General features: G+C 38.5%; 1 protein-coding gene and 1 long non-coding RNA gene across 3 annotated transcripts in view; one reads left to right on the forward strand and one right to left on the reverse strand.

Moving 5' to 3' along the window:
• The window catches only part of Slc4a5 (solute carrier family 4 member 5), a 126,298-nt gene that overhangs the window by 82,996 nt on the left and 25,396 nt on the right, over positions 1 to 17,906 (reverse strand). Inside the window, exons 2-3 of one of the 2 annotated variants that reach the window (XM_048787374.1) lie at positions 16,139 to 16,213; positions 5,583 to 5,777 (exon numbers count right to left, since the gene is read on the reverse strand). In XM_048787374.1, the coding sequence (XP_048643331.1) occupies positions 5,583 to 5,777; positions 16,139 to 16,211 (268 nt within the window). In that variant the 5' untranslated portion in view covers positions 16,212 to 16,213. The remainder of the gene's footprint in view (positions 1 to 5,582; positions 5,778 to 16,138; positions 16,214 to 17,906) is intronic. The other variant, XM_048787375.1, reaches the window with a different exon arrangement.
• On the forward strand, positions 1,687 to 3,861 carry LOC125611831. Its single transcript, XR_007342064.1, has 2 exons — positions 1,687 to 2,279; positions 3,740 to 3,861. It is a non-coding gene; the product is annotated as an uncharacterized LOC125611831 (long non-coding RNA).

Raw genomic sequence — 17,906 nt, forward strand, 5'->3', positions numbered from 1 at the left:
AGTGGTGGCAGCTCCAAGAAGCTACAAACATTAAATTTCACTAAGTCTTAGAGCTGAGAGGGAGCTGAAGGATGGCTGTGTCCAAACACTTCATTTCACAGATTAGAAAACTGACACTCACTTTACACCACAGAAGGCCCCCCAGGCTTCAGTGCAGGGTCTGGGAGAGAGGGAGCCCACACTTTCTGACATCTTCCATTCCACATTGTCCCATTGACTGGTACTATTGACTACATGTTCATACCTAAGTCTTGAAAATCTGACATGCCCATTATAAAGGTGAAAAAACAGAGGCAGAGAGTGAGGGCCATGTGTTGAATGCTGGGCTCCAAGCAAAGCCTCCATCACATAGACCTCTGTAGCAAGCCTCCCAGAGTTTCTGCCCTCGTGGGAAGTGAGTGGCTGGGCTCCCCTGAGGGTCCTGGGCCCCACAGCTTGCACTGCACTGTGGCTGAGGTTGGCCCAGTCCCTCCTAAGTGCTGCAGAGCAGCCACTGCAGGTCACACCAAATCAGGTGGCCTCAAAACATGAAAAAGAGATTACCAAGGATGCCAGAATGATCTTCTCTTTTAACATCAGCCACGACCTGGGTTCAACACTTTACACTAATTACTAGTGGTAGGATCTTGATAAGGCACTCAACTCTCTGAGCCTTAGTTTTCCCACTCATAAAATGGGAATAATTATGCCTACTATCCTGGATTGTTGGAGAGTAAAGGAGATTATATATATAATGTAGCTAGCATAGTGCTTGGAATACAACACTCAATACATGATGTTGCTATTATTGCTGTATCTAGGAGGTGTGACCCTTCCTCCCTTATTACCAGTCACCAGCCTGTCCTCTCTGAGCATTCCAAGGGCTCAGTCTTTTCCAGTTTCTAAATACCCCTGTCCTTCCCCTGCCTTGATGCCCCTCCCTCCTGCCCACAGAAAGTTTAGCTCACCACAAGCTGGCCTACCTCATCAGGGTTTCTCTAATGCACTGCAGGTCCTACATGCATACAGTAACTTACAAGTTCATCTGCATAATGAGAAATGCCACCTAGCCAACTGTAAGAGTCACATAGCATGGGCACAAATGGAGGAATGAATTCAACAAGCAGTTACTGGGAGAAACACAAGCTCAGTGGAGATGAGTTTCAGGAAGCAGGGTGGAGACTTCAACTCCTAGTAAAGACTCAGGAGGTATTTTTGACCTCCAGGAAGTCAGCATCAGGATTTCAGAGATTCCATCTCTCTTAGGCTCCACATTAAATGACACTCAGCTCTGGAGGTCAGAGTTTGTCTTGTTCACATCACGCTGCTGGCCCCTGACACGGGGCTCACACAGCAAGGGCACTCAATAAATATTTGCTGGGTGAGTGAATTTGACTGATTAACACTCATGAGCACATCAGCTGGGATTAGCTGCAGCAAGAAAGGAGCCAAGAATAAGGAAATGGAGCTGGGGGTTGAGCAGGGGGGTAGCAGGAGTTGCTTTGAGTGGCTTGAGGCCACAGAGTATTGGGGAGTGGGAGACAAAACCTGAGAGTGCTAAAGTCTTTCTTGCCCATTGTATTAAGCAGGCCTCTCCCCACGCCCTAGGACTGAGGATTGGACCCAGGGGCACTTTACCACTGACCTACATCCCAGCCCTTTTTATGTTTTACTTTGAGACTGGGTCTCACTAGGTTGTTCCAGGCTGGCCTCGAATTTGCCATCCTCTTCCCTCAGCCTCCCGAGTAGCTAGGATTACAAGCATGTTAAGCACCACTACACCTGGCATGAAAGCCTTTGAGAGGGAACTTGGAGGCTCCCAGGACCAGTTTCATGGGCAAATTCTTTTCTCTGAAACTGTACATAAACTTCAAATGTACTTTCTGAGAGAGGAAGAGGAGAGATTCCTCCCATTTGTGCATATGGGTCTGTCTGTCCAGCCATGTCTTCCAGCTTCATAAGGATGAGTTGCTGGGAGCTGTTGGGTAACACATGACCTATGCCCTTGGCCACAATTAACTGGATCAGGAGCAGTTAATAAATTGGACACCTAACCTAAGCCTGAAATTTTGAACCATGTCTCTGAGTTAGCTGGGCCTTTCCTAATGGTTCCCAGGAGAGAGAACATATAAACTGTAGTTAGCCTAGGGCACAGACAGGCAGAAAGGGCTGAGCTGCAGGGAAACAGGAATGAAGCAGACCTGGAGCTGAAGCAGAGGAGACCATGCAGCCCCAGAGAGGGGACTGAGAAGATGTCATATCCTCCGACTGGAGCCTGACTGTTCCACTGTCTTGGGACTGTAAGAAACTCCTTTGCTTTTACAATATAAGTGATTTCTCTCTCCTCCCTCCCCTCTCTCTTTCTGTCTCTTCTTCCTTGCCCAATCCAGCTCAACTAGGTTTCTGATACTGTGATAAAATTACCTTCTCAATCATGAGTCTCCACATGTAAAATTCTAGGGTATGGAGAACCTTCTTGAAAACTGTAAGTCTAAGAGTTATAAAGGAATGCTGAGTCACTGTGATGAAATAGAACAAGAAGGTGTGGGGAATCGGTCAAAGAAAGTGGAGCAAAGCAGAGGCAGATTAAGCTCAAGGAAAGTCACCTTGGCCCTGGCTCTGAGGAAGGAAGAAAGCTCAGCTGGGTCAGGGGGACTGGGAGATGCTGGCATGTGCATGGCTAGTTCCCCAAAAATGCTCATGCATGATCAGAAAGATCTCAAGTGTATTGGAGCAAGGGGACTTCTGCCAAGGCTCGCTGAGAAATTTAAACAAAGGATCTCTCAGCCTTTTTCTTCTGAGTCCCCCAGGTCACTGTGCTCCTCCAGTTTTAGAAAGGGTATCAACTTCGGTGTGAAATTAAAAAGACCCTGAGCATTTGTAGGAGACCCCACGGGGAAAAGAGAATGATGACACCCATCTTGCTGGCGTTCACCCACTCTGAGAGAACCAAAATGGAAGAAGGCAGTTGAATGTTCCACATAATTCATAATTTAGGAAGTATAAAATGTCTCAGTCTTCCACTTGCATGTTGTTTTTATTATTTTGTTTTTGTGAATATGAATGCAATAAAGTAAAGATATTATCATTTAAAACCAACACACTTGCTTCTTCTCCTTTCTAAGCCAAAAGGGAGCTCAGAAACCAAGCAACAAGGTACTGTGAGAAAACCCAAAAGGGCGGTGATGGTGGGCTAGGAAGCACCAAAAATATGGTAGGAGACTGAGATACTACAGACCATGGTGTCCAAGGACAAATTTTCAGTGGTCAAAGAATTTTTAACAATAGGGATACCTAGTGTCTCATTTTCAAGATTGTGCATCTCTGCAAGGTTCACGAATCCAAAACTTCCACAAAGCCTGCTGCTCACACATAGGCCTTAAATCACCAATTTAATGGAAACCAAAGAACAAAACTCCACAACTGAATTGTCGCTGAGGTGAAAGCAGTGAGCAGATACAGGAGGCAAAACATAGCAAGACTGAGCTCACAGGCATGAACTCAGAACCAGGGTGATACTGAGACTAGAAGCCTCTGGAAACCCATAGACATTTAAGCAAAGGCATAGACCTCCCCAGGATGTGGGTGAGGAGGCTGGAGTCCATTTTAGGTAACTCTTAAAGAATAAGTTTATTAAAACTTTATACTTATCAGGGTTTTCATTTGTTCATTTGCAAACTAGGGTGCTCCACATGAGTCCTCCTTAAGGGGTTACTAACTCAGGGTTTTCTTCTAATAGAGTTTTTTGTTTTGCTTTTAGGAGAATAACTCTTGTGCTTGAGGAGGGAATGCTGTTTACAATGGTGATTACTAGAGATTCAGGATTTAAGGCGTCAAATGACAAAAGGGATGAAGAATAAATACAAATACATTTTCATGAAATCATAAGAAGTTATTTTCTCTTCAAAAGGGATCCTTACTTCATTCCAGCTTGGGAGACATGACCTGAAGTGTCCTGACCTACTAGGCTTTCCCATTATCTCCCCTGTTCCATAGTCATGCCAGGGACAAGTCAATAATGCACACGGTATGTGAATTGGCCACAAAGGAAATGTATCTAATGAACAAATATACCAAAGGATTCCTTTGGTTCTCTCTCCTTTGGTTTCCAGTTTAAACCAATGTTCCCTTAACTGGATCAGAAACCACCAAAGCAACCAAAACCCCACTGTTCATAGCCACTTTTGTGATATGGTGTGTTACCTCCTCCAAACCCTTTGAGCATAGAACATCAATTCTAAACTTCTTTCCTCTTCTCTAATTCAGAAGGGACTCAGCAGATTCAATTTTCAAAGGGCAACCTCACCCTGAATGTAGGTGGGGGGCTCTGGGGGATGAGACCATATCAGTATGCTTTTGGCATCCAGAACTCACATGGGGAGCAGGAGGTCTGCCCACCAGGTTTGGTTTCTTCTTAGCCTCTAATGTTCTTACTCTTGAGTGTGTGTGTGTGTGTGTGTGTGTGTGTGTGTACTTACGCATGTGCGTTTTTATGTGTGCATGTATATTTTAATCAGAGTACATCTCTTATTCTGGACTCTTTCAAAGGACTCCTCACTACTCCATCTTTAACACAGACATATTTACTCTGGAAAAGCCACAGGCCCCTGGTAGATTTGGTGCCAATGAGGAGTCTTATTTGGTATAGGAATCTGCATGATAGAGTGTGGCTCCAGTGACCTTTAGGAGGTGCATAGGTTTCCTACCAGGACACTAAGACACAGTCACTGATCTGACACTCTTTTGAAAGTGTAGATAGTAAAATAAACTCATTTTGCCATGCTCAAGATGGTACAAGTATATAGTAGAAACCAATTAAATACCATTGTTAGGTAGATTTAAGATATGCTGAGGGTTAAATCATGTACCCAGAAACATTTTAAAGCCTAGAAAGAATCAAATGTCATAGCTATTCTCTAGAATTCCAATCCTTTTTTACTCCTTTAAAGATTAACAATTTTCTTTCCACAGGAAGGAGCAAGATACTGACTTTTAATTAGCCTATAACTGATTTCTACAGGAATAGAGAAAGGACTGGGGGGGCTTTGTGGTCCTGAAAGAATGCTTCTGAGGGGTCCCTATGATGAAAGATGACTGGACAATTCTGTCCCAACCCTTTACGTTCAAGGTATATAACAAGGAGTTAAGTTGATTGAGTGCAACATCCCAGGCAAAATTCTCATGTTTATTATTGGTTCTTTTTTTTTTTTTTTTTTTTTTTTTTTTNAACTTAATTTGACTATTTGATGTTTGTTTTTTTTTTTTTTTTTTTTTTTTTGTTATTGGTTCTTAAGACAACCGTGTAGTATTTAGGAATTTAGAGAGAAATAATTCCAAGAATTAAACCTTGACATACACATACACACCTATGTGGAGGTTTCAAAATCCACATAGGGAGACATAGGGCTTCAGGCTGATTGTAAGCGTTCATGGGCACGGAGGCTGATCAGCAAGGGAACCAGAGCAGTAGGGGCCCTGACAGCAAAGTTGAGCCACAAGGGCATTACCCACATTCTCCAGAGAATCTCCTCTGCCCTGCTGTGCCCCTCTGGACCCACTAGCAGGATGAATCCCCATAATATGTGTGCCGTCAAGGAACTCACGAGTCCTGCTGATAAAATCCACGCTGCCGTGCTGAGTGCTTGTTCCTCTCCCTGGGTTGTTCAGTTGTTCCTGCTGTGGCTTGTCTGGCCGCAGTCCCCAACGAACTTTTTGTAGGCCTGAAAGATGTCCCTTCTGGTCACTTTTTCTTTGAGAGTAACGTGGGACTGGAAGCCCAATATGGATGGAAGGGCAGTCTACGAACACAGCACAAAAGAGAAGGGGATGCAGAATTACTAAACATTGGCATTTCTCCATAATATCCACTAGTTACAAAAAGATGGGGTCACAAAAGCAAAATGAAAACCAAAGGGGTGCCTGGATGGGGCCAAAGTCCCAAGACTTAGGTTTGACAGAATTCCATTTCTGAACCACCTTAGTAGTTGCTAGAAGGAGTACCTTGTACGCTAGTATGTAACAAGTTTTTTTTTCTTTCACACATTATACATTGGCATTATATCATTGAATTCAAACTAAAAAGCTACTTCAGCAAAAGAAACAATCAGTGAGGTGAATAGAGAGCCTACAGAATGGGAGCAAATTTTTACCACACACACACACATCAGACAGAGCACTAATCTCTAGGGTATATAAAGAACTCAAAAAACTTAACACCAAAAAACTAATAACCCAATCAATAAATGGGCTAATGAAATGAGCAGACACTTCACAGAAGAAGAAATACAATTGATCAACAAATTTATGAAAAAATTGCATTAGAGAAATCAAATCAAAACCAATCTAAGATTTCATCTCACTGCAGTCAGAATGGCAATTATCAAGAATTTAAGCAACAGTGAGTGCTGGCAAGGGTGTGGGGGGAAAAGTACATTGATTCATTGCTGATGGGATTGCAAAATGGTACAACCACTTTGGAAAGCAGTATGGAGACTCCTTAGACAACTTGGAATGGAACCACTATTTGACCCAGCTATTCCACTCCTGTCTATAACCGAAGGACTTAAAATCAGCACACCACAGCAATGCAGCCACCTCAATGTTTGTAGCAGCTCAATTCGCAATAGCTAAACTGTGGAAACATCCTCGATGCCCTTCAATAGATGAATGGATAAAGAAACTGTGATACATATATACATGATGGAATACTACTCAGCTTTAAGGAAAAATGAAATCATGGCATTTACAGGTAAAAAATGGATGGAATTGGAGAATATCATGCTAAGCAGAGTAAGCCAATCCCAAAAAAAACAAAGGCTGAATGTTTTCTCTGATAAGTGGATGCTGATCCATAACGGTGGAGGGCAGGGCAAGGGAAGAATGGAGGAACTTTGGATTGAGCAGGGGTGGGGAGGGAAGGGGGTATGTGAGGGGGGAAGATGGTGGAACGAGATGGAGCATTATTACCCCTATGTATGGGTATGATTGCACGAATGGTGTGACTCTACGTCACATACAATCAGAGAAATGAAAAGTTGTACTCCATTTGTGTAAAAAAATAAATTAATAAAAAAAGAATGATACTTCCTTACAATGGGATATCATTCAGAGATAAACATAAATGAGCTACCAAACCATGAAAACACATGCATGAAATTTAAATGTATATTGCTAACTGAAAGAGCCAGTGTGAAAGGCCACATGATGTATAACTCCAATTATTTGACATTTTCAAAAAGGCAAAATAATAGAGATAGTAGAAAAGAGACTTAGGGGAAGGGAGGAGAAGAATTAGTAGATGAAATGGGATTTTTATGGTAGTGAAGCTATTTCATATGATTCAGTAATGGTTTATAAGTACATGTCATTATGCATTTGTTAAAAGCCACAGAAGTATCTATGTACAACAGGAAGCGTGAACTTTGGACTATAGTTGATAATAATGTATCAATATTTATTCATTAATTGTAACAAATGTACCACACTAATGCAAGATGTTAACAATAGGGGAAACCATGTGGGGGTAGGGCTCGGGTAAAGGTGGGAGTAGGAAGGAATTCATTACTCTGTAAATCTAAAACTGTACTAACTTTATTAATTATTTTTAAATTTGTTGACTAATTCAAGACAACTCTGATGTTAAACTAGTAACAGAATATGCCTCCTGAGAACTGAGGAATTACAGCTGCCTCTGTTCACAGACTTACTGGGGACAATGTGTATTATCCAGGGTTACATGGCAATTGGGCTTCTTGGTGGAATTCTGACTTAAGGTTCTTGCTGACTTTGAGAAACCTAAATACACCCTTTTCTGGGAAAAAGTTTTTAGGTAAGTAGTCTGTGTAGTTCTTGGTTGTTAGTTTAAAAAAAAAAAAGGCACTCAGTGGAATGCATGATTTCCAGTAACAACCAAAGAGGGTAGTTGGCATTTTGGACTGAGAATCTTGCTCCTGGATTACCTGTCAAAGCCATATCTGGTCATCAATGTTATAGACAAGCAAGAATGAGGAGATGGGAGTTCTGCTTGTTCTAATAAAATTGAGTAAATATCTCGACCACGAGTGCTGGTTCATACGATAAGACTATGTTTAGCTTTGTAACAACTGCCGTACTATCTTCCAAAGTGGTTATATAGTTTGCATTTCCACCAGCAATGGAAGAACATTCTTGTTGCTCTGCAGCCTCATCAGCATTTGACATTGTCAAGGTTATTTGTTTTGGATTTTAGCCATTCTAACAAGAGCATAGTGTTTTTTGCTTTAATTTTCAATTTCCTAATGACATACAACCTTGAGCTTCTTTTTGTATATTTAGTTGCCATCTGGGTATCTTCTTTGGTGAGGTGTCTGTTTGTTTTGCCCATTTAAAAATTGGGTTCTTTGGGCTGGGGATATAGCTCAGTTGGTAGAGTGCTTGCCTTGAAGGCACAAGGCCCTGGATTTGATCTCTAACAGCACACACACACACACATATATACACACACAAAGGGTTGTTTGTTTGCTTATTGTTCAGTTTTAAGAGTTCTCTGTATATTTTGGGATTCAAGTCTTTTACCAGAACTGTATTTTGCAAATATATTTTCCTCATCTATGATTTTTTCCTTTCATTTTTTTAACAATGTCTTTCACAAAGAAGAAAATTTAATTTTAATAAAGTCTACCTTTTCATTTTTTTCTTTCACACATTGTACATTGGTGTTGTATCTTAAAAACTGATTGCCAACTGTAAAGTCGCCTAGATTTTTTTCCTATGCTATCATTCTATAAGTTTTATGGTTTTGAATTTCAGGTTTAAGATCCACTATGAATTAATTTGGCAAATTAATTTAGGTGTAAGGACTATGTCTAGATTCATTTTTTAAAATATGGAGGTCTAGTTCCAGCACCATTTGTTGAAAAGACTATCCTTTCTCCATTAAATTCTCTTTGCTTCTTTGTCGAAGATCAATTGACTATATTTTTCTGGGTCCATTTCTGGGCTGTCTCTTCTGTTCCATTGACCAAGTTGTCCATTCTTTTGCCAGTACTACACTGTCTTGACCATCAGAGCTTTATAGAAGGTCTTAAAGTTGGATAGTGTCATTTTATTCTTCTGCAATATTGTGTTGGCTATTCTGGGCTTTTTGTCTTACCCTATAAACTTTAGAATCAAATTTACCAGTATCCCAAATAGTAACTTGCTGGGATCTTTATTGAATCATGTTAGGAAAACTGACACCTTAACAATATTGAATCTTCTTATCCCTGGAACATGAAATCTCTCTGTGTTTACTGAGATCTTTGACTTCTTTGATCAGTTTTACAATTTTCTTCATATGGATCCTGTATATATTTTGTTAGATTTATGCTTATGATTTTTTGGTGCTAATGCAAATGTTTTAAAGTTCAAATTGCAACGACTGGTATATGGGAAAGCAACTGACTTTGTTTATGAACTTTATAGCCTATGACCTTGCTATAATTACCTTTTGGTTTCAGAAGTCTTCTGGTCAATTCTTTGGCATCTTCTATGCTATTAACATGATTTATGTGATAACATTAATTGATTTTCAATTAGTAAACCAATCTTACATATCTAGGATAAACCCCACTTGGTTATGGCATATAATACTTTTTATATATATTTTGAATTCAACTTGCTAATATTTAGCCTTTTGCATATATGTTCATGGGAGATATTGGTCTGTTGTTTTCCATTTTCTTTTTTTAAAAAATATGTATTTTTTAGTTATAGGTGGACACAATGTCTTTATTTTATATTTATGTGGTGCTGAGGATCAAACCCAGTGCCTCACGCATGCTAGGTGAGCGCTCTACCTCTGAGCCACAATCCCAGCCCATTGTTTTCCATTTTCATAGTGTCATTATTTGGTTTTAGAATCGGGGTAACACTGTCTTCACAGAATAAGTCAGGAAATATTCTCTCTGCTTATATTTTCTGAAGGAGGTTGTAGAAGATTGTATCATTTCTTCCTTTAAAGTTTGGTAGAATTCACTACTAACACCATCTGGGCCTGGTGCTTTCTTTTTAGAAAGTTGTTTATTATTATTGATGTTGTTATTATTATTTGTTTCTTTAATAGGAATAACCTATTCAGATTACCTATTTCTCCATGTAAATTTTGGTAGCTTGTGTCTTTCAAGGAGTTAATTCAGTTCATCTAAATTATCAAATTTGTATGCTTAAGAATGTTCATAAATATTCCTTTAATATTCTTGTTTTTAGTACTGGGGATTTAACCCAGGTACTTTACCACTGAGTTATATATCCAGCCCTTTTTATTTTTTATTTTTGAGACAGGCTCTCGCTAAATTGTTTAGGGCCTCACTAAGTTTCTGAGGATGACTTTGAACTTGCAATCTTCCTGCCTCAGCCTCCTGAGTCACTGGGATTACAGGAGTGCATGACCACATCCAGCTTCTTTATTATCCTTTTAATGTCCATGGGATCAGTAGTGATGGCCCCTCTTTCATTTCTGATGCTAATAATATGTCTTCTCTCTCTGATTTATCATTTAATTCCAATGTGATATGAGAGCATAGTTTGCGTGACTTTTATTATTTTAAATTTGTTCAGTTATATTTTATGGCCCAGATTTTGATCTTCATGGTGAATGCTCCCTGGGAGCTTGAGAAGAATGTACATTCTACTGTTGCTGGATGAAGTGTTCTATAAATGTCAATGAAATCCAGTTGATTTGTGATGCTGTTCAGTTCAACTATATATTTACTGAGTTTCTGCCTGCTGTATCTGTCACTTACTGATAGAGGATACTGAAGTTCACAACTATAATCTATAATTGTTGATTTGCCTGTCATTCTTGCAGTGCTATCAGTTTTTGCCACATGTATTTTGATGCTTCACTATTAGGTGCATACATGGTAAGGATCCTTAAGTCTCTGTAGAAAATTGACCCTTTTATCATTATGTAATGCTTACCTCTGTCCGTGTTTAAAAAGAAAAAGAGAGAAATTTTCTTTGATCTGAAGTCTACCTTGGAATTAAAATAATTATTACTGCTTTCTTTTGATTAGTGTTAGCATGATTTATCTTTTTCTATTCCTGCACCCTGCCCCCAGACCCCTCCAGCAATACTGGCAATGGAACCTAGAGCATGCTACCACCAGGCTACATTTCCAACCCTTTTTTAAGTTTTTATTTTTTTTTACTTTTTTAAAAATTTTTTTGAGACAGGCTCTCACTAAGTTGCCCAGGTCAACCTAGAATTTGTGATCCTCCTGCTTCAGCCTCCCAAGTAGCTGGGATTATAGGCATTCACCATAGCACCCAGCTTCATCCCTTCATTATTTATTTATTTATTTCTATCCCCCACCCCCCAACCAGGGATTGAACCTAGGGGCAATTAACCCCTGAGCCACACCCCCAGCCCCCTTATCTAGCTGTACCTGTATATCTAATGTAGGGGTTCCTGTCCTATAGATGAATTTTGTTTTTTTATTCACTCTGACACTCTTTTAATTTATATGTTTAAAACATTTGTATTTAAATTGATCATTCATATAATTAGATTAATGTCTACTCTATTTGTGACTGTGTTCATGTTAGTTATTCTTTATTTATTTTTGAAATCTTCTCTCATTGTTATGCCTACTCTGGTTTTTTAAAAAATATTTTTATTAGTTGTTCATGAATCTTTATTTTATTTACTTATTTATATGTGGTACTGAAGATCAAACCCAGTGCTTTGCACATGCTAGACAAGCGCTATACCACTGAGTCACAACCCCAGCCCCCTACTCTGGTTTTAATTGAGCCTTTTATATGGTTTCACCTTCTTTCAGCAAATCAACTGGACTTGGAAAAAAAAGAGAATTCTAGAGCTTGGGATGTAACCCAGCAGTAGAATACTTGCCTGGCATGTGCAAAACCCTGGTTTCAAGTCCCAGTATACATTTTTAAAAATTCGAGTATTTTCCCTAAAGTTTGCAATATATACTTACAACTAATCTAAGTCCACTTTCAGATAACATTGTACTGTTTCTTGGGTAGTGCAGGACACTTAAAAAAGCAATCTCTCCCTCCCACCTCTTAACCACTCATTCCATTCATATTACCTATCCATGTGCATAATCTCTAATATGTTGTTACTATTATTATTTTGAACAAACGCTTTTCTGTTATTCCTTCTATGATGCTATTTCTTTATTTGTATACAGTTGAGTATCTGGTCTATATAATTTTCCTTTTTTTGAAGAAGCTCTTTTAACATTTCTTGCAAAGGAGGTCTACTGACAACAAATTCAGTTTTTGTTTGAGAAAGTCATTTTCTCTCCTTTGCTTTAGAAGGACAATTTCACTGGATAAAAAAATCTAGGTAGTGGAATTTTTCCCCCTTTTAATTCTGTAAATATTTTATTCCACTATCTTTTTGCTCACATGGTTCCTCCATAGAGGTAGAGATTTTCCCCTCTAACTTTTACAGTCTTTCTCTTTCTTCTTGTTTTTTTTTCCTACTTGAATATGATATGCCTAGCTTGTTGATATTTATCCTGCATGATGTTCTCTGATCTTCCTTAAAGATTTGCAATTTAGTTTCTTTCTTTAATTTTGGAAAATCTTTAAAAATTTTTTTGTAGTTATAGATGGTCAGCATGCCCTTATTTATTTATTTATTTATTTTTATGTAGTACTAAGCATCAAACCCAGTGCCTCACGTGTGCTAGGCAAGCACTCTGACACTGAGTTATAGCCTCAGCCCTAATTTTGGAAAATCTTAAGCCAGTATTACTTCAAATACTTCTTCTGTTCCTTTCTCTTTTTCTTCTCCCTCTGATATTCCTATTATGTGTATGTTTTGCCTTTGTAGTTGTTCTATACAGTCTTTGTATATTTTGTTTCATTTTTTTCCCCATCTTTTCCCCCTTTCTTTTTGGGTTTGGGAAATTTCTATGGACATAGCTTCAAGATCACTGATTCTTTTCTTGGCCATACCAAGTCTGCTAATAAATCTATTGAAGGCATCAGTCATTTCTGTTATAGTATTTTTGAGCACTTATTTTGTATTCTTTCTTAGAGTGTTATCGGCTTAGATTATACACCTGCTTTTGCATATTTTCCACTGTTCTCATTAGAACTCCAAGCATATTCATCATAGTTATTTTTAAATTTCTGTTCTGATAATTCAAAAAAAAAAGAAAACAAAACAAAGTGTAAAGTTCTGATAATTGAAGAAGAAGAGGAGGAGGAGGAATATGAAGAGGGGAGGAGGAGGAGGGAGCAGAATAAAGGAAAACAAATGAAGTGTAACATCCAAAAGAAGAAAGTAGCATCAGTATTCAGAATGTAAGTGATTCAAGTTAGAGCCTTAATACCAGAAAATTAAAAGTCAAAGATATTGTTTGTCCCAATATGAATTACTATGAGGTAAGTAAGCCTTTGGTGTGAGGTTTTATGTTTCTCTAGTAAGTGATTAGGCAATGTTTACTATTTGCTATAGTAGTGTCAGAGATTTTCCGTTTCCTCTTGTGTCCTTGTTATTGTACCTCTGTTGTTTTTAGGTTTCCCTAGAAACTCCTTCTTAGGGTCTGAGCTTTGCAATTCTTTCAGTTATGAGCCACTGCTATTATACAGAAGCCCTGCTGAAGTGGTGGCGACTTATGGGAGGAAGCAAAGAATTGTATAATCCTATGATTAGGTCCCACCCTTTTAGCAAGCCAGTATCCATGTGCTGTGTCTTTCAAGTGTGTTTTTTCCCAACTTAGTTGAGGCAGAAAACTGAGTTGGGTACTTTCTCTTCCACAAAGTTGGATTAGGCTCTGGCAAAGTCTCCCCCCACCCCATGGGTAGATCTTTATTGTGGATAACACTCTGGGCATATTTCAAAACATTTCCCCTCCTGAACAAACATGAGAGAAATTTTTGCTGATCTTCACTGAAAGATGGTTGTAGGACTTGTGGAGGTAAGAGTCATGAAATTGTGAGGGCTTCTTAGACTAGGCCCTGGGAATCTCTAACTCTCAAATTAGTCCACACTCAGCCCTCATTGATTTGTTGAAATTACCATTTCAGTGTTGGTACCAGTTACTCGCTTTATCAGGTTTGGATTTAGATAAGCTGACCTGTATTCTCTATATTTGCTTTCCAATTACTGGGATGGTATTTTGCTCCTGTGGCCTCAGTTCTTTTTTGCATTAAAGAAAAATGATTGATTGTTCAGCTTGTTCAGCTATTTTGTGTGAGTGGGAGTGACAACTTTGAAGCTCTTTACATGTCAAAGTGAAAACTGGAAATCTCTGTGGTCATTTTTGTTTGTTACTACTATATTTTAGAAATTTCTCATAGTTTAGCTTCGGGATGGACCTGTTTTTTTTTTATTTGTCATAGATTGGTTGCTTAATTCTACAATAGTATCAAAATGACAAACTCTCTTCCATCCTCTTACCTCCCCAGTACAGTGTGACTTCATATGTGTATATCACCAGGGATTGAACCCAGGGTCCTATGCCTGATAAGCAGGTGCTAAACCACTGGTCTATACCCTACACTACATTTTCTTAAGCTGCACTACATTTTCTTAAGCAAGCTGTAATTCTAGAACACCAGTATTTTGAGGTAAATAGTTCCAGTCTAAGAGCTTAGCATGCTTGGGAGTTTCAAGTTCCTGTTCTTTACCACTGAGGCCAGGAACAGAAATGAGAAGCAATACGTGCATCAGAAAAGCCTCTACCCAAGAGTCTGCTACCCTCAGTAATCTCTGGCTAGTTTTTACCTACTCTGTGGCCATAGGCCTCCCACCTCTCTGGACTCACTGTCCTCATCTGTAACATGGAAATGAAAATCTTTTCTCTACTGGTTTGGCAAGGTATTTGAGAGGATAGGATGGGATCATGTATGGGAACATGCTTATGAAAATTGTAATCATGGGACTATACACATGAAGAATATGCATACTAAAGAACCCAGAGGACATGGCTATTGGGGGAATGTTTTACTCTCTGCCCCACATCTAACTTGTCCCACTTTTTCCTGACTCCTATCATAATCATCAGAGCATGACTGTTTAGTTGGTGAACTGTGGGGAGAGGTTACTCCTCCCTTAACCCCAAATTCTCCTTCCTGGCTCTGCAGGATCTCTTTTCCCATGGTGAATATCTTGCAGACTTTGGCTCAGGACACATGCCAAGCTCTCCTAGGAACTCTACACTGCATTCCTCTTGATCCATCAACAGCCCCAGAGAGGTCCTACATATTCTGCAGCTCAGCAAGCGTCCAGCTGGAAGCAAGGTTAATGCCTCCTTCCAAGTAGGGCTGGGATAATGGTAGGAGCACGAGGCCTACCAGGTTGCCCCTTCCTAAGATCTGTACTCTATAGAATACAGGTGCTCCTCAACTTACAGTGAGTTGCATCTAGATAAACCGATTATAAACTGAAAATATCATAAGCTGAAAATGCACTTAATACATTGAACCTTCTGAGCAGTTAGCATCCTGGCTGAGTGAGGAAGTATCAATGGTTTCCCATCAAGATCTCCTAGTTGACTGGCAGTGCAGCTCACTGCCACTGCCCAGCAACATGACAGAATATTGTTCAGCATATTGCTAGCCCAAGGAAAAGATCAAAATTTAAAATTTACAGCACAGTTTCTACTGAATGTATCTGCTTTTGCACAATAGTAAAATCAAAAAATCACATCAAAATGTTGTTAAATCAGAAACCATCTGTCTGTGCTGAAAGCTTAGGGCCACTGAGTCGGCAATTCTGCAACAACAAAAACACCCTTTCAATACCTCTTGCAATGCTTTTAATTAAGCTGCCATTTTCAGAATCTACTAAATGTTGCTATTTAACACTAATCATAGTTTGTAAATCTGGTAAAATTAGGTAAATTTATGCTGATGAAGCTGTGACCTAATTCATGCAGGCAGAGTGCCAGTTTCCTGTCTCCTGCCCAATCACATGGTCACTTTAACACATGGTGAAGGTTGGTCCTACCTGCTTCGAGGAGACACTGGTGAGTCAAGGAAAAAGACCAGCTCTCCAGAGTGTCTAACTGGAAATGCTGTTATGACCAGGAATTCTCAGGAGAATTCCTGGCACATGTTGAGCCCACACTCTATCTCTGAGCTCTATCCCGAGCCTGACACCAAGGAATTCTCAGAGTTTCCTAGGATTTGCATCATGTTTTCAAAGTGTCTTTACCTTGATCCGGACATCTCCTGTAGTACATGGGGTCCAGTTTTCCTGCCCCAGCCTTCTCTTCTTCCACCTTCATGACTATAAAGTAAAAGATGAACAAAACCTCAAAAATGTATGCAACAAAAAAGGCCAGGATTTCAAGGACAAGTTGTCAGATCCTGTACTCAGAGTGGGAGACCTTAATGCACGTGAAAAAAACTAAAGCAAAAGAAGATTCTCAAATTTACATATATAGGTATGTGTATAAATATACATATATATGTATATATGTGTGCATTTCCAACAAATAGAACATATCTTTTTTTCAAGTAAAAATGGAGCATTTACAAAGAGAGCACACATAGCAGGCCACAAAAAGCCTCAGTATTTCTATTGTGTGTTACTAAAAATAATTTCTAGTCATGATTTGATAGAAAATCACAATGGAAATTATTAAATATTTGGAACTCAACATTTTCAACTACTATATATTTAAATGTATGGAATGCAGCACACTTAGAAGGAATTAGAAAGAAGGAGAAAAGGGGGGAGGGAGGGAGAAGGAAAGAAGGGAAGTAAATAAATGTGATAAGCATTCAACTAAAGAAGCCAAAAGAACAAGAACTAAAACCCAAAGAAAAGAAAGTAGAAGAATATAAATATAAAAGATAAAAGCAGAAAATAGAAAACACGTATAAAGATGATTAACGAATCCAAGGGCAATTATTTGGAAAGGTTATTTATAAGGCACGCTACACAAGATGATTCCAGAATAAAAGAGAATATTCACAAGGTAACAACATAAGGAATGAAAAAAAGGACATAACTAAAAATAGAGTAGAGAATTCAAGGATTATAAGAGAATTCTATGAAAAAAATTCATGCAAATGGACTTTAAAACTTAGATAAAATAGCTGCCATTACTGTGCCAGGCTCTATTTTAAATGCTTTGTGTGTACTACTTAACTGAATTTTCTCAACAACAACTAAGAGATAAATAACATTACCACTTTGCTCTCTTTTTATGGTCTTAGAAATCAAATCCGGGGCCTCACACACGCTAAGCAAGTACTCTACCATTGAATTATAACCCTATTCTGATTATTTCTATTTTATTGATGAGCAAACTGAGGAAAACAGAGCTTAAATTAATGTCCAGATGGAGAAATAGGTTCAAACCCATATAGTTTATTTCTGGAACTATATCTTTTAGTCATAAGGTTAATAAAAGATACTTTACTATAAAAATAACTGAAATTTCAAAATTGACTTAAAAAGAATTAGAAAACCTGAATCAACAATAACTATTAATAATAGATTCAAAAGGGTCATCATTGGTTTTTCTACTTTTGTAGAAAAATAAATAAATACCAGGAACACATTTAAAAAAAAAAAAAAAAACTTTATCTGAACTTTCAGGGATTAGATAGCTTCTACTTATGCAAAATGTTTCTTAAAAATAGAAAAAGAGGAAATCAGAGGCAGTAGTTACAACTGAAGACCAGGATGTACAGTGGTGCTGAAGACAGGGGAATTTCTTTGAGAATCTTCCTAAAAAGTCAGTTAAATCTTCAGATCTCAGCCAAGTGTGGTGAGCCCACCTAAAATCCCAAAAACTCAGGAGGCTGAGGCAGGAGGATCCCAAGTTTGAGGCCAGCCTTAGCAATTTAGCAAAATAATAATAATAATATATATATATTATATATATTATTATATATATATAATATATATATATAATATATATATATATATAATATATATATATATATATATATATATATATATTAGATCG

Source organism: Marmota marmota, unplaced genomic scaffold (genome assembly GCF_001458135.2).
Source record: "Marmota marmota marmota unplaced genomic scaffold, marMar, whole genome shotgun sequence".
NCBI lineage: Eukaryota > Metazoa > Chordata > Mammalia > Rodentia > Sciuridae > Marmota > Marmota marmota.